The sequence below is a fragment of the Chrysemys picta genome, chromosome 18 (assembly GCF_011386835.1).
Source record: "Chrysemys picta bellii isolate R12L10 chromosome 18, ASM1138683v2, whole genome shotgun sequence".
Taxonomy (NCBI): Eukaryota; Metazoa; Chordata; order Testudines; family Emydidae; genus Chrysemys; species Chrysemys picta.
In genome coordinates, this window is record NC_088808.1 from 21,274,180 (window position 1) to 21,295,112 (window position 20,933).

At 49.5% G+C, this 20,933-nt stretch overlaps 1 protein-coding gene across 4 annotated transcripts in view; it reads right to left on the reverse strand.

Annotated features, from left to right (window-relative positions):
- Window positions 1-4,733: 4,733 nt before the first annotated feature.
- Window positions 4,734-20,933, reverse strand: part of PHF19 (PHD finger protein 19) — a 29,407-nt gene continuing 13,207 nt past the window's right edge. For 3 of the 4 annotated variants that reach the window (XM_008169463.4, XM_005299460.4, XM_065572652.1), the window contains 9 exons: window positions 20,363-20,458; window positions 18,930-18,998; window positions 15,854-15,974; window positions 14,313-14,380; window positions 13,940-14,110; window positions 13,162-13,249; window positions 12,232-12,317; window positions 11,515-11,610; window positions 4,734-9,803 (listed from right to left, as the gene is read on the reverse strand). In XM_008169463.4, coding sequence (XP_008167685.1) covers window positions 9,452-9,803; window positions 11,515-11,610; window positions 12,232-12,317; window positions 13,162-13,249; window positions 13,940-14,110; window positions 14,313-14,380; window positions 15,854-15,974; window positions 18,930-18,998; window positions 20,363-20,458 — 1,147 coding nt within the window. In that variant the 3' untranslated portion in view covers window positions 4,734-9,451. The remainder of the gene's footprint in view (window positions 9,804-11,514; window positions 11,611-12,231; window positions 12,318-13,161; window positions 13,250-13,939; window positions 14,111-14,312; window positions 14,381-15,853; window positions 15,975-18,929; window positions 18,999-20,362; window positions 20,459-20,933) is intronic. The other variant, XM_005299461.4, reaches the window with a different exon arrangement.

The following is a 20,933-nucleotide window of genomic DNA, read 5'->3' on the forward strand; positions in this document are numbered from 1 at the left end:
TGCATGCATCTGCCAGTCAACGAGCACTTGCAATGAAGCCTGGCTAGACACTGGTGGAGAGCCATCCCCTGCTCCGAGCTGCAGTAAAGTGGGTTTCACTCGCTTGAAGCCAAAAACATGAGAACAAGTCAGGGGAGGAAACTTGCACAGTCTGAAATTCAATGAGAGATGTGCACAGGCAGGGTGATATCACTCTCCCTGTGCTCATTAGCACCTGCAGCCGCTCCTACCTACTCTGAATCCTACCTACTGGCACTTTGCTGTGGTTTTAAATGGGCCCTGGATGTGCTAAGCTGCGGAATTAAAGCTACTTTGCAGAAAAAAGGTCAGCAACCAGCAATTGGGAAAGAGATTTATTAGTGGGGTTGAAGGGCAGATTGGCCAGGTCCCTTCGTTTTCTAGTATCAACTTACTTGTTAGATGCTATGAATGTTCCAGTGCTAAATGTAATTAGTGGGATACTGGCAGAGCACGTGGAGAACACCCCTGCGCCTGCAGAAAAGGAGCCATTTGCTCTTTAATGAGCACATGTGGGCAGGATCGCTGTTTGACATCACAGCCAAAGAAAAAAAAAGTCTGTCCATACCTGGTCAGATTTGTACCGTGAACCCTGAAAATTGCCTTAGAATTTTATGGTGAAATAAAATGTCCTAGGGCAGGGAGATTTTAACGGGTGAGTCATTTAATAATCTGACTGTGAGAAAACACTCTGGGGCACTTAGCTGACCTAGGAGCTTTGCAGCGACTAGTGAAAGCGCTCATGGCGCTCTCCCACTAGGATCTTGCACACGCTTAGGGGAGCGCTGGCTTCGCCTGAGAAAGCTGAAAGGTGGGTGTGAGCCTGGCATGCCAGCCTCACAGCGTGTCAAGGATGGACTGGACTGTGGAGATTGAGCAGTTCAGGATCAAGGCACCAGCAGAATAAGAGGCCCTGTTTGCTGCTACCTCCGCTGCCCCGTTCTAAAGCCAGTGAGGATGTCAGACTCCAGGGCTGTCAAGCCAGCAGAACTACTTCCCTGCTCTGTGAAGAGTCGCTCTCTGCCCCGTGCTCTAGGTACATGTTAAAGAAAAGCACAGAACTGTCTGAAATAAACTGGAGTAATTCTGTCTCCGCAGCTCCTGGGGTCCACACGGGGTGCGAGCCTACTGTGATTTACATTCTTTACCTTCCTCCTACTCTTTAAACTCAGAGTGAAATGCTAGCGCTTTAATGGCTAAAATACCTCAGCTCCGTGCAGTTCAGTGCTCCCTTGAAGCCCCTCTTGCCTAATGGTCCAGTTTAAAGGATTTTTCACATTTCTTAGCCTCTTGGACCAGAGCTATGCAGACTAATCCTGTTACAGTGCAAAGCGCATGAGTGCTGCTATAAATCAGAGGCCTCATCTCCACCATGCTGCATACATAAAGTATGCATGATACAGTAGGATAATCCAGGATAGGAAAAAATGCATCTCTAATCTGCTCCTTTTCATCCGCTGACAGAGTTCTAGCTCACACACCACAAGGAAACAGGGCTTTTATTTCCTTTAATAGGACATGCGACGTCATTGTTGAGTATAAACATAGAATTCCCCCAAGCTGAGAGCCAGGTCTTTCCACCCTGCCCTTTGTTTTACAGCTAGAAATTACATGAACAGCAAATTAAAACACCATATTTAGTAATACCGGCTACAGCCCCCTGTGCTGCTGGGGTCCTGTCAGATTTCACACCGCTAAGCAGGGTCAGGCTGGGTCACAGAACTACCAAGAACCCCTTGGCGCTCTGGGGACCAGTGCTGGGAATTCAACGGGTGGCACGCCAGCCTCTGAGTCAATGTGCCATGATAGTGATAGTGAGACAGCTGGGCTGCTGCTATTCAGATGAATCCTAAAACCAAGGTCCTGACCACTTGTTGTAATTAAAGAGCCCATGACCCTTTTTGTTCTAGCCCTAGTGTCCTAGCCAAATTCCAGTCTGAGTTCCCTCAGGTTTCCTAATCCCTCCGGCTGCTTCTGTTGGACTCCTATATACTATTCTTATTTCAAAAGTATGTTGAGCTGTTGGCTGCAAATACATGGAGACTTTTAAAAATGCCATATGAACAAAAAAATTTCTAGCTACTTTTATCTCCACAGTAGGATTAACCCTAGGTTAATCAGCTGTTTATTGGTTGTTACATTCTGGCTCCCTCAATACCCCCTGTACAATAAGTGAAAAAATTCTTTATATCCTAGCCTGAACAATTGTGCAATTTATGCATTTCACCCAGAGATGGCAGCATGTCACTGTTGGGGAAGTAATTCCTCTAAGCAGTATACATAGCTTGCAAATATGCTCCCTCCACCCTTCATACGCCCGCTTAGCTCCAAAATAAAAGTTTCCTGGGTGGGAATATAGAGAAAATTCAAGAACCAGCAACTAAATACCCCAAAAAAGCAAAGGAGGGTCCATAGGTAAGTGCATTTCAATGTGTGTGATCAATTTAAAAATGCCCCCAGGGGACACATTAGCTAAAGTAATGCTATCTTTAAAGACAATGCATTCTGTTCCAAATCATTAAAAATGCCCAGTGTTATCTATCCCCATTCAGTGTCTCTCAGTTACTAACAAAGATCCCGCATCCTACCAGTCCAACTAATACAGATAAGTAGTGAACAAAGAAAGGAAACCTCAGAGGTGAAGAATGACACACTCACTCCAAAAACTAATTTCCCCATACTAATTTTCCCCTACTGTTACTCACCCCTTCGTCAACTGTTTGAAATGGGCCACCCTGATTACATTGGCATCATTACCACTACAAAAGTGATTTTTCCTCCTTTGGTATTCTATTGTTGAGAATAACTCACTTCCACTTTAATTGAAATGTCTCGTTAGCACTGACCCCCACTTGGTAAGGCAACTCCCATCTTTTCATGTACTATGTATATATAGCTGCCTACTGTATTTTCCACTCCATGCCTCTGATGAAGTGGGTTTTAGCCCACGAAAGCTTATGATCAAATACATTTGTTAGTCTCAACGACCGCTCTGAAACCTGTCACTTTCACCTTTGTTATTAGAAAACAGGCACCAGGAAAGGTGTATAGACACCGACCGAGCTTTTAGAATGCCCAGTGTGTGTGTCTAATAACCCCCGACGTCATTTGCTCATAATTGAAACCAAACTGCCTTTTCCCTGTGTACCTTGTTTCTTTACTTGGTGCAGAGTAGGTAACTTGACCAATAAAGAAATCCTGCCCAGTGTCACGTTCTGGCTCTCAAGCACTAGCAGAACGCTGCAATGTTCCGTTTGCAAATGCTGCTCGGGAAAGAATTGACTCAATAATAACAAAAAGCAAAGCAAACGTTGCCAGTGGTTTTTTCCCCCACCTATGCACAACTCCTAAATGTCGGGGCAAACCTACCAGATAGCATCTCCTGGTCCAGCACACCCATCTACCAATGCAAGCAGACACCCAAGAGTGCTTTAAGCAGCAAAGGCAGGGAGGAAACACATACTGGGGGTGAATAACCAAAGCCATGCGTGGCTTTGACAATATTGCCAACCCCAAGTATTTAAAAAAAAAAAAAAGTCACAGATCAGACCCCCAAAATCATGATATTTAAAGAAAAATAACCATGGGGTTCTTTGCTTTGCTTTCCCGGTACCTTTCAGGCTGCATTCAGGACAAGTTTCCCTGCTTTTTTCCTCCCCATACACAGGAGGCCTAGAAAGGGAAACAGATTCTCACCACTCCAGGAGACGGAGCTTTAAGTAAAACCCAAATATCACCTGACTAATGATAAAACTGAGTTGGCAATGCGGTAACCAAGAGCCACATCATGTCCTGTTGACCAGCATGCGGTTGTCCATGCAGATAACCCTCCACAGCTCGAGAGCCGCAAGTCAGGATCGAGTGGGTGGCATATTTTCCCCGCACCCTGTAGGAATCTCTTGGAAGTAGCGTAGCTGGGGCCTCCAATGGAGCCATGGAAGCAGTAAAAGGACCCTTTCCCCTAAGAAGCAGAGGATGTCCGTGTGGTTGGCTTGGTGCCTCCAATGGATCCCTGTGAGCTGCAGGGCTTTGGGGTGGGGCTCCTTGCTTCTTCTGCAGGACTGACCCCATTCCCCAGACAGAAGAATTAGAGGAAAGTTTTCCTCCCTCCCCCCTCTCAGATCACCTCCTAAAGGTTTCTGTGGGAGAGGGTATCCGGCCTAAATTAAACCACATTGACCCGGTAACAGGCTCTGTGAGGGCAGCCCATTCTGCATTGCTACAGGGGACTGGGGAGCGAGTGCCATTACCAGGTGGCGATCCTTCAAGGAGGGGAACGATACTGACGGACTTCAAAGGGAGCGTTCTCTGGAACAGCGCCGATCCACACACAGGATGCAAGTCAGGGAGGGCTCAAAAGGCTCAGAGGGAAGTGAAGGATCTCCAGCAGGGAGAGGTCCAGGGAGGTACCTTCTGGCCTTGTCCCATATTCAGCAGCCCTGCATCTTCTAAGAACTAGGCACTTCAGCCTTCAAATGCTACATGCCCCTGGAGGAAAGTGAGCGGAAGCATGCTGAAAAGTGCCAGTCTGCACCTCAGCCCTGCGGTTGCCTTTCACTCTGGGTTACACTGGTGGCCGGCCTTAGAATCCCAGAGACATACGAGCTGCCACTCCCCATAAGCCAGGCAGCAGAACCCATCAAGTCATGCTTGGTATGGCCCAGTTTCTAGGGTTCACGACCTCATGATTAATAATGGACACTATAAAGAGCCGGTGACGTTAAAAAAGACTTTTTAATTGTACATCAGACATATTAATTACAACTTGAATATAACAAAAGTTGGTTATTAAAAGCAGCAACTTGACATCATAAATCTTTCGAAGGTGCACAGAATCGTTATAAGATCTATTAGAACTAATGCAACACATCCTCTGGAACAAAGCGTTTTTAAAGGCTCCACATTCCCCTCTCTGGAACACATGTGGAGGTGCGGAAGATTGGTTGGTTGGCTGGTTTGTTTGCAGGGCCTAACATAAGAAGCGTACACCCTGTGACAAAGTGGGGGATTTTCTTGTGTTTACACGCGCAGCACGCTGGGGCACAGACATTCCTGAAACGTTCAATGGCTTTCTGAGGACTTGGTGTCACTGCGCTGCCTATTCTGCCCATTCCGCGGCTTCCAAAGGGGGGAAACACAATTGAGAGATGAACAGAAAGGCCCCACCTGGCAAGATCAGGATTCATTCATTGCGCATCAGCTGAGCATTCCACCAACACCCAGAGCAGAACAGGCAGCTGGGTCCCTCACACTGCTCTAAGCCAAGCCCGAGCCCCTGGACCCCAGCTCTGCAAACCTCTCTCAGGGACACTCACTGAAGCCAGTGGGAGTTTCAGGTCTTGGCAGGTAAGTAAAGGAGGAACTGACTTTCCGCTACTGTCTTTTCAAGGGAGTTGCATACAATTTCAGCAGGCACATCGATTCTGTTACTGATTTAAGATCTTAAATGCTAATTCCCTGATCAGGTTATAAGCTCCATGCATGCAGAACCTACTGAAGTTGACAAGTGAGGCGCAGCTCACGGCAGAGTCAGGATCTTGTCTCTTTCACTTCACCTGTGAAAGGCGATGGGCACTGACCCAACTCTCACACCCACATTTAAAATACAGAAGGAATGGGGTTATGTCCCTCCTCCCCCACCCCGATCATTTCTAAGCCAAAAGCCTCAAAATCTCTTGGTTATCCTAAGGCTCGTGAATATGTGCTGAGAACAAGGAGCAGATTCAATAAAGGGTCTTTTTCATATTGCCTCTTTGGCTATAAAGATGCATTCAAAGCACTTATGTATTTCCCAGGACATGTAATAGCTACAGTACTTCGAATCATTACAAAAAAGCCTAGCTTTTGGAAACAGCAAAAACAAAAACAAAAAACCCACAACTAGCTTTTGTGCTCAAAAGATGCAAAATTATCTAGGGCCTGATCCGAACTCTGTTGAAGTCAATGGAAAAAAACTCATATTGATTCCAATGGGGTTTGGATCAGGTCCCAAGAGACCAAATCAAAAAACGTCCTAACACGCATAGAAAGACCCCGACCCTACAACTGGATCCACACAAGCACAGGCCCACACCGATCTGATGCAGGTTCAGGAGCCAAGTCAGTTTCTTTTCACCCACAACCTGTGTAGTTAGGAGAGTCTTTTAATGCTTTCTATGCACTTGACGAAGGACTTGTCTACACAGACAGTGCTGTAGCAGTGACGCTACGCCACTATAGCACTGAGAGCGTCTCCCATTGGTGCAGGTACTCCACCTTCCTGAGAGGCATTGGCTATGTTGACAGGAGAGGCTCTCCCAGCCACCCAGCACTATCTACAGCGGGGGTTAGATCCATATAACAGCATCGCTCCGGGGGGTGGATTTTCCACCCCCCTGAGCGATGGAGCTATACCGACATGAGATGGTAGTGTAGACCAAGCCTCAGTGGTGAGAGGTTACTTTAACAGTAGAGATGTACTACAGATTGACTTTTAAAAGCCATGGTTTCCATTCGCTGGATTCAAATCCAGTCCCAATGACAGACTCCACATGTCACAAACAGGTGGTGGTTTTTCCATCGAGGTGTTCCTAGATCATTTCTGACAGATTAATTGAAAGGCTAAAAAAAAAAAAAAAAAAAAACCCACACACCTAAAACCTGCTATGATGGATGTTCAGACTAATCTGCTTCTGCTACAGCAGCTGACAACAGGCCAGATTCTGATCCTAGTTATTCTGGGATAATCTTGAAAAACTCCACTGAAGGCAATGGAAATACTTCAAATTTACACTGGTGCATCCAGTCAGAATCCGGCCCAAAACTCTAACACTCAAAGGACAGCAAGGAGCTGTATGCACCATTCTGGGTCTCAGCCATATAATCAAACGCAGGCTACAGAAATACGGAGACCTTAATTCAGATTGGGGGGAGGGGTTAAATTAAAAACAACCACCACCACCCCAGAACTTGGATTATCCACGATGTTATTTGAAGAGTGATGTCAATGGGAGTTTTACTTTGTTAAGGATCATATAATATGGCCTTTGGTTTGTAACTTTAACCTGTTCTGTGAAGGCGATGTTGTGCCGTTCATTTGGACGTCAGTGGGGAAGTGCTGCTTTTATTATGGGAGTTCTGCTTAAAAATGGAGCCTAATTTTCCTTTCTCACCTGTTTTTACTCTTGCTTTACATACATGTCAGTTAGGGGAGAATCACACACTGAATGATTCAGGATCTTAAATAAAGTTTTTTCAATAAAATGAGCTTTTCAGTTCATCTTTCAACAGCCAGGTCATACAATCATATACACTGTTAAAACCATGTCCTTTAGGGATTATTAAAGGTGAAAGAATTTGCAAACCCTAGTTTGTTTTTTTTGCCTTTAAGATGTTTAAATTTTTGCACTTCATTCAGTTTGGATAATGAAAGGAGACTTGTCAGTTTCACTGTTATTTATCCACAGTGGTGTTGTAGCCATGTTGGTCCCAGGATATTAGAGAGACAAGTGGGGTGAAGTTGTATCATGTATCAGACCAACTTCAGGTCATCTGAAAAAGAGCTCTATGCAGCTCAAAAGCTCGTCTCTCATCACCAGAAGTTGGTCCAATAAAAAGATATTACCTCCCCCACCTTGTCACTTGTTTATTGTCAGTTTCACTCTGGGTTCTCAACAACCAGGCTAGAAAGTGTGGATAACTTTTCACTGAATGTTTAAAAGAAAAATCTAACAAACATTTCTACTGATATTAGAGCTTGTAAAAGTATAGATATATTTTAAAACAACCTAGATTGTGTCTAAGCTACCTGACAATATCACTTTATATTAGACAAGAGTGGCAATTTTGTATTATTAGGTAGGCAAACTGAATCCCAGAATTCAGCTTAGCAAGTCACTTTCTGAATCCCAATAATGGAAAACATGGCTCGCCTTCCAATAATTTATTACATTCGTTCTTCTGATTCTTAAGTTACTGCATTTCCTCTCCCTTCCTTGCCCTGCAAGGCTACATCCTCTTCTTCCATTATATATGCAAGAGCAACAAAGACAGAGATCATGCAGCGCTAAGTAGAAAGATTTGGTTCAGCTGGTATATGTCAGGTAATACAAATCGCAATATGTATTGTTACGTATCCAAAAGCAGCAGCAACAGAAATTCCCTCCCCCTACACAAACATTTCTCTTTCATTCGCAGAGATACAATCACTTTTCCTTTGTTTTGCTTTTTGTTTGGCTGGTTTTTTTGGCTTGTCTGCTCACTTGGCAGCGTTCAACACAATGATCTTTACAAAAATAAATGCCCATGGCTCCATTTCATGTAAGATGCCATCAGTGCCAAACAATGCCCTCCTTGGTTTTAAGGCAAGCTCACGTCATTGGTCAGATTCAGTCCCAGACTGTGATTGTCAAAAGAATAAGCAAATGGAGCTGCTGCATCATTTTACATCTTAATGTCATGGGACAATAGCAACCGTGATGTAAATCTGTCCTGTGGCTGGAAGTGAATGGCCGAAAAGAGAGAGAGAGAGAGAGAGTGTGTGTGTGTGTGTGTGTCCCATTAATGAATGAGTGTATGATGAGGAGGTACATACTATATAATTGCTTTGACAAGAGTCATCTTGCCCAGCATTTTCTATCAGCACAAGAATGTGATACTTAGGTGCTTAGGCATTATAGAACCGGTTATGGAGGTGCTTTCTGCTTTAGTAACAAGACCAGTTGGGTCTGTTATTTAAGGCTTGTATGTGATCATAAGACACTGGTGGACTTAGATGTGGTTCTTCTGCATAACAGCATTTTTATTGTTACTAGAAGGGATGATAGTTTGAGCTCGATACAGATTGGTTTTCCTTTCTCCACTCAAACTTCCCTCTTTGCTTTCCTCTCACCACAAGAGCTGCTCCATCAGACACATGTGTGCACTATCAGCCAGATGCTGGGTGGTTCGGATGGGCCTACCATGCCTCTATGGTGCAGCAGAGTATCACAATGAAAAGCCATATAACTAATTGCTCACTTCCACAAAGATGGCTCCCTTGGCTTAGCCAAAGGGTCCCCTGGGGAAGCCAGTTGTATATACATGACCAATAAAATAACCATCATTAAAAACAAGAACTCGATCAGTTTTAGCCACCCGATGCCGCGGCTCACAGTAAGTTTGGATGTAATCGCCATGTCCAACTGCCTCCGCTATATCCTGTCCTAAGTCCTTCACAGTTCCCTAGAGATCCCCTGCTCCAGACCGTTAAGTGTTCCTTTCAAACCTCGCCTGCACAACTCACTGTAAGCGTAAGGAGAGCGGTCAAAACTCTCCCGCATCGGTGCACGGCCAGCGCGAGAGCCCTGCTCATCCACATCCCTTGCCTCCTTTGGTTTAGGTCATGGGTTTTGTTTGATTGATAGATCTATTTAATTCTAGGAGAGGTTTCCCAGGCTGGTCCAAGCCAGAGGGATCAATATGGGGTGGTGCCTTCCCATTCCACCAGATATTGGACTTTCCCCTCCGGAGTCACCCTGCGGGCTAGCACCTGGTACTTCTCCCCACACACCAGCCTGCCGGCTGCTCCAAAGTAGTTGGTGATGGAGGACTTGAGGTGGGAGAGGGAGGAGTCGTCCTCGCTGATGCTCTCCAAGGTGTGGCTGTCAATCCCATCATCCTGGCGCTCCGGGGCACAGGCCGCCTCACTGCTCTCTGAGGCGCAGCTGTTCAGGTGCCCGCCTTGTTCAATGCCTTTTCTCTTCCCCCCCACTGGGGCGTAGGCTTTAGCCGCCAGCTTTCGTTTCCGGCTGCCCACGTTCCTTCTGCTAGGGGAGAGAGAGAGAGAAGGGGATGGGGATAAGAGAAATGCTGGCAGAAGGAAACTACAATGCAGCAGCTCTGGCCCTTAGACAAGACACGTGCCTGGTGATATCAAGGGCTCCTGACCCACAGGGCCCTGCACTGAGCCAGCCAAGTAGGGAGCTGGAGGATGTTAACTAATGAAAGCGAGTGAGTTTCCCGTCCCAGCTGCTGTGAGACTTTCCGTGCACCAAGAAGCGAAGTGCCAGGTTTTGGGCCATTAGCCACCATCCAGGAACTAATAATCCAAGGCTCAAATTAGTAGGAAGAGAGGCAGCTCCCCTTGCTAGGATAACTGTTGGGGAGTTACAGGACAGGAAGGCATGGTCTAGTGGTTAGACCCTGGGCTGGTTATCGGGACTCCTGGGTTCTAGTCTTGCCTCTGCCACTGATTGTTTATCGTATCAGACTCATCTCTGAATTGGGCTCATAACTTCTGTAACTCAGGCACTGGAAGAAGGTTGAAGTTACATTGGCTTAGACTCCCAAAGGTTGGTTATGGTTATGTCTACATGGCACAAAAGACACCACAGCAGGAAGTCTCAGAGCCCAGGTCAACTGGCTCAGGCTCACAGGGCTAAAAACAGCAGTATGGGCGCTCAGACTCTGGCTAGAGTCTGGAAATCCAATGAGAGGGGAGGGTCTCGGAGCCCGGGCTCCAGCCCATGTCCGAACAGCTACGCTATTTTTAGCCCTGTAGTGCGAGACTTGTGAGCCTGTTGACGCAGGCAGAGATTCACTGCCGTGGGTCTCTTTGCTGTGTAGACATATCCTAGTACTCCTCTCTCAACATGGCCCCCTGTGCCTAGAGGGACCCATTTCAGCAACGATGCTAATGCCAGCTTCCCCAGGGGCTCGTGAGCTTTAATCCATTTATTTGTGTGAAGTGCTTCAGCAGGGCTCTGCAAGGGCAGGAGACATCCCATGGAGATGGCTAGGCAGAGTGGAGGTGTTCAGTAAAGCTGCCAGTTCATTAATAACGAGTCTTTCTGTCCCTACGAATGTAAAAGCACCCATCACCTCCAGGTAAGCCAAGGGTAGTTTTGCTTACCGAGGAATGCAGGGCCACTCCTTCTGCATTAACCACAGTGCTTCCCTCACCCCACCAAGGAGATGGCAGGAAAATAGGCAGTTTTATTTAATGACCTCAAATAGGCACCAAACACCAAACAAACTGGCCGCCAGCTGTGGGCATCAACTGTACAGTGGGCGGAGTCCCCAAGACAAGGAATCCTTATTGCCAGGTGACCTGGGACCAGCTTCTTCGCAGCGTATCCTTGTGAAGAGATTTAAAAAATAGAAACTGGGTTTTCCTGCAGCCAGGCACGTACATCTGGTGATGGTCTCCAGTGAATTAGTGTCCGGTTTGCTTAGGGTCAGGGCAGAGACAGAGAAAGATGAGCAATACTTGGAAATACTCTGGGTGCAGAGCAGTTGGAGGCAGCATGGCCAGCCCTGAGAGAGACTGCAGGGAAGAGAGAAGTCCAGGATAACTTCCAATGACCAATCACTCTACCTAAGCCAGAGGTTGGAAGGACAGGGTGAATGGAGAGTTCATGAGGATCACGTCAAGGGTTGGAAAAACAAAGGGGATTAAAAGAAAGCAGTCAAGTGCAGTCAAGATCAATGCAAAATCAAAGGGCAAAAACCTAGTCTCAGCCCCTCCCCTCCCCTTACCTCGATTCATAAGACAGGCTCGTTATCGCAGAGCCAGATGTGCTGGCAGCATCTGTGGAATCCAGGTCAGAAAGAAAAGTCTGCCCTGAGCTGGCACTGAAAGGGAAAGAGACCAAAGTCAGCCCTGGCCAGACCTCAGCCACTGTGTGAGCCCAGCATTTCCAGCTGCGTCAGTAGCAGATGCCCTTCTGCGTACGTACAGGACCCGGCTCCAAACAAAACGCCAGCTAAAACATGCAGCCTGTTTGGGGACATTCAGGAGAGCAGCAGCGTGCGTCTCTATCAGGACAGCCAGGGGGACCTGCACGGTGTTAGTTAAAGGCCCAGAAGTCAGACAGGAACATAGTAACCAGCGCAGACCCCTAGGACTTCCAGAGCTGCCAGGATGGGGCTTTCACCAGCAGCCAGCAAGGGCTCCCCACCCCCCTGCTTCCATTTCCCAACAGGGCACAAGTAGATTAGCTGGTGCCCACTGAAAATCTTGATTCCTCATATAAATCTGGAACTGGAGATTTGTCCAATTAAGCCCCTCAAACATCTTTCGCCTTTGGGCATCTCTCCTCTCCCCAGCACGCAAGGGAGTGAAGAGGGCAACCCCCGAATCACGGTGATGGCTACCCCCGGCATGGCAAAGTGCGGAGACGCATGCACAGAAACCCGACGTGCTTTCTTCTTACCATCAGGCATTACTGCCCCCGGGACAGATATGCCGTTTACCTTTTTAAGCTCTGAATTTCATCCAGTGTAAAGTCAAATATGCTGGCCAGGTGGTGGTTTGTGCTCCAAGCCGAGGTGAAGTCACTCTGCATTGCAAAAAGGAGTATATTCATGAGCTGACAGCAGGCCATCACTCCGTGTGAGCAATCACCTACCCCGGTTGGCCTCCCGCATACATCTCCTGCACACTCGGAGATGACCTGTGCTTTGGACGGTCCCTTACCCCTCTGCAGAGCAGGCATGCAGAAGGCTGCCGTTTGGAGCTGGGCGCAGTTGGAGGGTTGTGGGGAATCCCATCCATTCTTTTTTTAAAGGCACCTTTTTCATTAAAAATAATAAAGTGTCCCATGCCAGTTGAGGTTCCGTTTTCCCTGGTTCTCGTCTGTAACTGAGAAGCCGTGAGGGCGTTTGGAAGGATGGGGGGACAATTATACTGGACGCAGCTGAGGATGTCAAAGTCTTTTACAATGGTTTAATCAATTTTTACACCTCATGCTGGCAGAGACCAAGTCTCACAGCAAGTCAGTGGCAAACCCTGTAACAGAACCCGAGACACGCAACTTTCATCCCAGTGCTCTAGCCACCAGAAGACACTTAAACAAAGAGACGTATTTGGAACTCCCTGCTCTGAGCCTCTTGTTACTGGCATCAGAAGGCTGGTTTGTGGCCAGCAGGGCAAGCTTTCAAATTGGCACTTTGATCCTGCCTTTATTAGTCATCTCTGCCTGGGGAGCGCGCAGCCTATGACGGATGGAAAAACAGCGCATTGGGGAAAGCACTCAAGCCTCCTAAATGGTCTGTTGGTAGCAGCAGCACAGGGATCTTGCCCAGTTCCGTGTTGGAAAAACAAAAAGCAAACAACTTCAATAATTCACCCCTGAAAAACAACATCATGGATAGTAACAAAAGAAAGAGTAGCGAGAAACTAACACTGGGAATAGCATCCTCCAACAAAAATTTTGATCTTTTTCTTCTAGCAACTCGCCTTTTCTGCTGTTGAAATTCATGCGGCAGCAAACTGTGAAAGCAAAGAACAAACACAAACAAAGAACAATGAGAGTCAGACTTGCTTGGAGGCTGCAAATCACGTAACAGGCCTGAGGGGGGGTGTATAGAGAACGTCTATTTTGGTTCCAAGCAGCCAGGGAGAATCCTAGGGTGGGGAGTGTGGTCTTTTGAAAACTGTAACATTTACGAGCTGTCGTTTGAAATCCTAGTCCTGCTTGCAGCCTAGGGGGCTCTGGAGAGAAGTGTGAGACCAGGGCTTAGTAGTCAGTTTGCAAAGAGCCAGTTACAATAAGGTGGTGTGAGTTGTGGCTTCTGTTTTATGGAGCAGCCTGGTTTGTTTCTCTCTGGTTTGGGGTTCTTGTGTGTTCTGAATTCTAAGGAATAAAATAATGTTACACTGCAACTGTCCAGAAAGAGGGTCTATGTTTTTCATCTAATTTCTCTGTTTGTATGCTGTGAAACAGAGACAATTATCAAGAGAGCCCAGGAAAGCTGCTTTACTGTAGTGGCTGGGAAAGAACTGGAGAATGCTGCACAACCCAGGGGACCCCATGACTTATCATTTCTGTGTCAGAGTTTAAGACGGAAGCGGACATTCTATGGAGGGAAAGCTCAAAGGGTTTATGGGGAAGCCAGTTTTCTTAAGAGGACCGATGCGGAGGAGGAGAGGACAGTGTGAAGTGAAAGCGTGGACACAGACCCGTTTTTATGGGCGTATTTGCTTTTTCCTCTCTTCTTCAGCTCAGAAGCTCCATTCTCACCCAAACCTGGTACTTTCTCTGGCAGGAGCTTGCTTGGGGGGTTTGGCGGGACACGAATTCGCAGGCGAAAGATGCATTTCTTCTTCTTGATTTCCTTACCGCACAAAAATCTAGAGGGCAGAAGATACAAATCCCCTCATGATCTATTGATTTTTAAGCTCTGAATGGGAGTCTTCATGGCCAATTCTTCCCCTCTACCATCCATCCTACCTCAACACCTAAACCCTGCAAACCCAGTCATTTCAGCCCCTCCAGCTTCCCCACACCTGCTGAAGCTGAAATGTTGCAAACAGTCCCCTCGCCCAGGCTCACCTGCTTTTGTAGCTGTTGAGTGCATTGAGCAGGTGTGGAGCACGTTCTGAGGCCGGAGTGCTGGTCAGCTGGGATAAAGCATTGGCCAAAAGGTCATTTCAGTAACTTGAAGAGATGATCAGCAAAGCACAGAGCACACACTGGCTAGAGAGCTCGTTAGAGTCACCAGGGTTATTCTGAACTTAAACCAATGGGGGAGCCCACGCTACAGTTTTCTGCTCTGGTCTAAGCAGGTTTGATCATAAAGCTCAGAAACGCACAGCCAACAAAACCCCACAGGATGCAAACGCTCAGGCCCTGTTTATTGTTTGGACATCAGCGCGCCGGGTTCCTAAGACAGTTAAAATCCCTCCTCTTGCTTTGCTCTATTTATTTAGTTTTTTAAACGAATGACGGTTGCAATTACTTCCTGCACGTCACTGGGCCTGGACAGCAAAACTAGCCTTGTCCATTTCCCTCTGGTTCTCACACACCGCCACAGGGCTGGCACGGGTAGGTTAGGACCGGGGTTCTCAACCTTTCTTTCTCAGGCCCCCCAAACAGGCTATAAAAACTCCGCGGCCCACCTGTGCCACAACATCTGGTTTTCTGCATATAAAAGCCAGGGCCGGCGTTAAGGGGTCGCAAGCGGGGCAATTGCCCAGGGTCTCATGCCACAGGGGGCACCGTGAAGCTACATTGCTCAGGGCCCCAGACTTCAGCGTTGCAATGGTTAAGCAGCCCTTCCCCAGGCTCTTTGGAAAGCCACCAGCAGCCCTGCCCGACGAATCAGCTGCCTTGGGGACTACAGTCAACACCGTCCACCCATAAAACCCAGCTCCTCTGCCAGCCGGGGAGCTGCCAGATGGAATCCATGCCAGGGTGGTTACAGTGGGCAGGCAGAATGAGAGTGCCAATCTTGCAAGCTCCGGTAATGCCCTCTGTCTCCCCAATTGCCCTGCACACGGTCATTGACTAAACCATTACCACAAACCCCGCAGTGCCCGGGCACCTTGTACAAACACCTGCTAATGATTTGCTTCTAAGCTGGCAACAAACCACGTCCATCCAGAGCCACAAAATCCACCCCACTGTGGCAAACCCTCCTGGGCCCCCAAGGAAGAGTCAGGCAAAGGCGGTTTTATACCTCCTACCCTGTGCCCCTCGAGGAAGCACACAGAAAGGCGACTGTCCCAGCCTCCCTGCTCCAATCCTTTGCCAACGAGTGCCATTAAAATGCATCCTGCCGTTTATGGGTCCTTCCCACTAATAGAGACACCCAGAGTGCAAAGAGACACAGCTTCTCACCTCAGGATTTCGCTATTAAACACACCCGAATTCACCTCTCTCTCTGAGTGACACTCGGGAGCTTCCCCTTTTGCTGTCTGAGCAGACAGGAACAGAGGCTCCCAAAGAAACCCTGGATTTATTTTCTTTGGAGTCAGCCTGGCCTCATTCCTGGCTTTAAGGGGTGGATGGTCCATGCGTCACTTCCCCTGCAGCCGCCTCTCACTCCCTCCGAGCTGCCTTCCCCCATCCCATCCCAGGCCCCAGGTGTGTACCTTTCCGAGCTGTAAAGGATCCCAGTGGTGATTCACAAAGGCTAGGATTTCCTCAAAGTCGAAGTACTTCTTTTTGCTCTGGACGCCCAGATTATAGAGGGCCAGGTGGACAACGTCGACCCTGCGGGAGCAAAGGCGCAAGAGCAGCTGAGACTCTGCAGGCCCCACTTAGGCCAGGAGCTGCTTTCAGATGCACTTGCATTTACTTCAGGTTTGCAACCCTGAGCTTCCTGCTCTGGCTTTGCCATCCCCATGGCAGCTGCCTTCTCCCCACTCCTGCCATCCTCCTCTGATCCTACTCCAAGTAACCCCTTGGATGCGCAGGGGGTCTGCTGGATGGATTCTACATGGCTGATAGCAGAGCAGGGGGAGAAAGTCGCCTGTCCCTTCCCCGGAGCTGCCATTCTGCAGGCAGTAGCAGACGTGTCCTCTCAATGATCTGTGCGATAGACAGGAATGGAAACCCAGTGGTGCATCCTGCACTATGGAGAAGGCTTGAGACCAGATCGCGTTAATCCGCAGCATGGGACGCTGGCTAGGCATGGACAGAGCGCCCCATTGTAGCTGCTGCGCAGGTCTGGAGAGTCATGGCAGGTTCCATTGTATTTGCACATGCACAACAGTGGATTAGAGGAATGACTCAAGGGCTGGTTTAAATCTGTCAAAGGGGAGCCAGGAAAAGGAGGATTAAGTGGCTGTTAAGTTGACCTGTTTGGCAAAATCCTGCAAAGGACTCTGCTTGCGGGGAGCTTTGCCACGGGCTGAAATACCCGAGCCCCACCGGGCTGGCGAACCTGCGGAGTGCCAGGATTCAGTCCTAATTTCCTGGCTTTCTGTCAGTTTCAGCCACATGCTCAGTGCTACAGTGAAAGTAGAGGGGAGGGGGATTCCTGGCTGATCGAATATTAGCTGAAAAACAAAAGTGCGGGAGGCTGGCAGCTGGCCGCAGAGGCTCCTAGTCACATCAAAATAGGTCCTGGCTGTATTTACATCCTGCCTCCCTGGAAACAAATCCCCCGTTATATACGGTATCCCTCTATCCCTGTTCTAAACCAGCTGTACAGCATGGGCATACCCCGTTCACCAGCTACTGTACTTCACCCCAGAGGGGGCTGCATTTCAGTGGCTGGTTAAACAAGGTCTGTATATCCTTGACATACTTCACCGCGGGGGATTGTGGGAATTCATTAATATAAACGTGTAAAGCTTTTTGAGAGCCTCAGATAAGAAGCCCTAGAGAAGGGGAAAGTGTTATTTATCCTCTGACCTATAATGTCTCTGCTATATAAACTTGCACTTAATCCCTTAACTAAAGAGAGAGACATGTGGCCAGATCACCTGGGTGACTTATCTGCTGGCAAATATGTACTTTGGCTCACATACAATAGGGCAAGCATGCAGCATGGATCCAGCCTCCTTAGAAGTCAATGCCGCACAGCTTGACTCCCGGAGCAGGGTGTGCTCAGGAGAAGCCCCGGCCTGGCTTGCAGGTCAGAAAAGAGGCTCAGAACAGAACTAGCCAGGGCCAGTTCCGATGATGCCTCCAAAGCTGCAAAGATCCTGGCAACCTCCCTGCACCAGGGAGAGGGTGAAATGCCAGTGTGAGGCTCCTGTACTAGGTAGGATGATAGACAAGCTGATTCCCTTTGACCAGGAGCTCCACAGTTGTGGAGCACAAAGGAAGGTCAGGAGCCTCCCCATTTAGGGCACAAAACAAATCACCCTCTTTCTGCTTATCAGGAAACTTCCATCCACTAGTCCCTAACTGACTCCACAAACACATGCACCAGTTTTAGGTGCAAGGCCTATTCCCCTGGGGACGGAACCACCCTCCAGCTTGCCTGGCACAGGTTGATCACTGAAGATCACACATTGAATCCCAGATTAGCTTGAGCTAGCCATGGAAATAAGGGGTGCTGGAGGTCAGAGTGAACTGCTTCAGCAGGATTACAAGTGAGGGGTCTGGGATTGGAACAACACGGGTAGCAGTTCTGCAGGTTGGGATTTAGGGGCAACAGCAAAGCTGTGTGCGGCGCCCTGGGCTGGAAGAGCAGGTCAGGACGCAAGGGGCAGAAACATTTTCACGCACCCTTAACTATAAAATAAATCATGGGCACACCAATAAATGCAAATGGCCCCTCCACACAGATCCCCAAAGCTTTGGGGGGGAAGGGGCCCTCGCCCGGGGATGCTCACGAGACTGGAGCTCAGGACACGGTGAGCTGGACGTTCGGCGGGGCTGCATCGGCTCACACGGGCTGGGATTGCGGCTGCTCAGCGACTTTAAGAGCCAGGCCCGTTGGTTTTTAAAAACGCGTGTGAGATCAGGCTGCTGGGCCAAGTAACTGCATGAAGACGCAGCTTCAGTTCAACACGCAGCTTAGGCGGGCATGGAGATGCCATTAACAGGGGAACCCTGGGGACTTCCACATTCAGCACTCATCCTCCTCCAGCATAAGCCCAGGGCCTGCTGCATGCAGGACAGAAGGGGGAGAGCCACGAGGCCCAGGAAGGATAAATGGTGCCTGATTATCAAACTGCTGGTCAGGGAGCCAGGTGGGCTGAGCGGGGTTCTGTTCCCACCCCCGAACTGCACAGAAAGTTCCCACAGGGAAGAGACAGCTGAAGACACTTCACTCTGCACTCGGAGGGGCACCAAGGGGAAAGGAAGCCATTAGACACCCGCTTCTACTGTGTATTATACTCCATAAAGTAAAGATCCTCTCAGAGACGCTGGCCCCCTGTCCCTCTCCATGCTGATCCCACCCTTCCTGCAGCAGCCGTAAATAGCGCTCCGGTATAGGGGACAATATCAAGGCAATGACCTCACTCTGCTGCCGCATGTGCATCTGCTTGGCTACGGCTCTTCCAAGGGACAGTTACAACCCTGGGCCACGTGGAGGCGCTTCGTAGACCCTGCAGTTCCAGGGACAACTCTGAAAGTCCCTGACCGAGCGAGAGAGAAACTCAGATGGAGGCTGGCAGCCCAGGAGTCAGGGCTTCGCCCCGCCAGTTGGGAGCCCCAACTTCCAGCCCTGATCTCTTGATCCCAAAGTGACTACTCGCCAACTCTTACCATCTCAAGGGCAGGCGCTTGATGTATTCTGGCCCCTGGTTACACACTGCACAGAAAAAAATATAAAACCTGAAAAAGAGAGAGAGAGAAACACATGGTAAGGTAGGGGGCAGCTCAGAAGGGGGATGGATTTGGGCTCATCTCTCCGACAGACAGCCTGAGACTCTGGCTTGTGGAGTGGCGGCCACCAGCCCATCCTCCCCAAAGGGCAGCAGGTCTCAGCATTGCAGCAGGATCGTCTGTGCTCATGTGGGGCAATCATTGCGGTAGAATCCATCCCCCTGCACGTGCCAGGCTGTGTTCTCCTCTGGCCCGGACTGGGGTCAAAGTCACTCCGCTCCCCCGGGCAACGCTTGCAGGCTTCACTCCTTCCTCTAGCCCCTTTTGGAGTCCTGCCCCTGCCCCGCTCCCTTCCTCAGCTGCAGAGAAGGTCCCTGCAGAGCCCAGAAATTCAGCCCTTTGGGTCAGCCAGAGGGGGTTGCTAGAGAGGAACCGAAGTGCCCCTCTGCCTGCTGGGCTGGGTAGGCAGAATCCAACCCCAGCGTGGCACTCTCCTCTGCCTACCACACATGGCTGTGAGATGTGCCATCAGTGCCCGGGGAGGGGACGACGGGCTCGTGTGCCTGCCTCTGCACTGGTGTGGCGTGGCCCAGCCCGGCCCATGCCAGTTGCTTCAGATCAGCGGAGCAAAGCCATTCTCTCTGCTGTGCCTGGCAGAGTCTCCTGGCTGGCAGGCTGCCGGCCAGAACGCTCCCTGACTGCGCAGGGTTGGGGGGTTAGAAATGAATGAGGCGCGATCTCCCAGCTATGGACCCCCCACCGCACACAAAGGGGCAAGGACTCTTCTTCCCCACACAGCCAGAGAATGCACCACCTGGGGCTTGTCCACACACACGCGCACACTTAGTGTGCAGCAAGCGGGGTGCAGATCTGCTCCGCATTAGCCGGCCATGTGCCCATGCAGGCCCCGCTGCTGCACACAAACAGTTCCCCAGGGGGCTTCCATATCCCACTCGGGAACTGCTAGTGCGCAGCAGCAGGGTCCCCGTGCCCGGCAAGCTGGAGCAGGGCAGACTTGCACCCCGGCTTGCCATGCTCTGAGTGTCCATGTAGACAAGGCGGAGGGAGAGACTCGCTCAGTCAGTGAACTCAGACCGGCAGCTCTCTCCGGACCACCACTTGCTGGAATCCAGCAGCCCTCGGCCAAGCGACCAGGCAGGATTTCAGCTGAGCAGCAATTCCCAGGACACCTGAAGGAAGCCGATCGCCTGGGATGAAGAGACCCAACCCCACGGATTCCAGCTGCTCCCAACGCAGCTGTGAGCGTGTTAACAGTCAGCTGGGGGAGGACATACAGACTGACCAATTCACAACTCTGGCTCGACCCTCAGGGATGCACGGAACAAACCAGGGCGAGCTGGGGAAGGACGTACCGGTCTCCAAACATCATGGGGTCGCTAAGGCACTGCGTGCAGGCCTCGTGGAACCACTGCCTGCAACTGTAACACTGCAGCATCTTCAGGTACCATCTGGGAAGAGAGACCAGAGTTCAGCACTCTCTGAGGTGGCACGAGGTGCATTAGGACCAGATCCCCTTTGCTATACATGGTGCCCTACAGGTGAATGGAGAAAATTCTCAATGGTGCGGGCGTTGACACCGGGACAAAGTAAGTGTGCAAAATGGGTGTGCAACGCTCCCCAAACGGGAATGGTAAAATTTCATACCCCCTCCACACTGGTGGAAATGAAGGCGCGAGGCGCAGGACAGTGGAGAATCAGGCCTCCTGGGTCTGGGTTTGTAATGTTGCAGGGGAAAGGCTGTATTTGAAAAAAAACCGCCACTGACATTTACATTAAAAACGGGAAACAGGGGGTCCAGGTGGAGTTTTCGAAGGAGGCAAAGAAGTCAGCCAGCCCCACTGAACTGCCATGGGAGCTGGGCACTTAACCAGGGGCTCCTTGGAAGATCCCAGATTCTACCCGGACCTGGATTTCCCAACAATA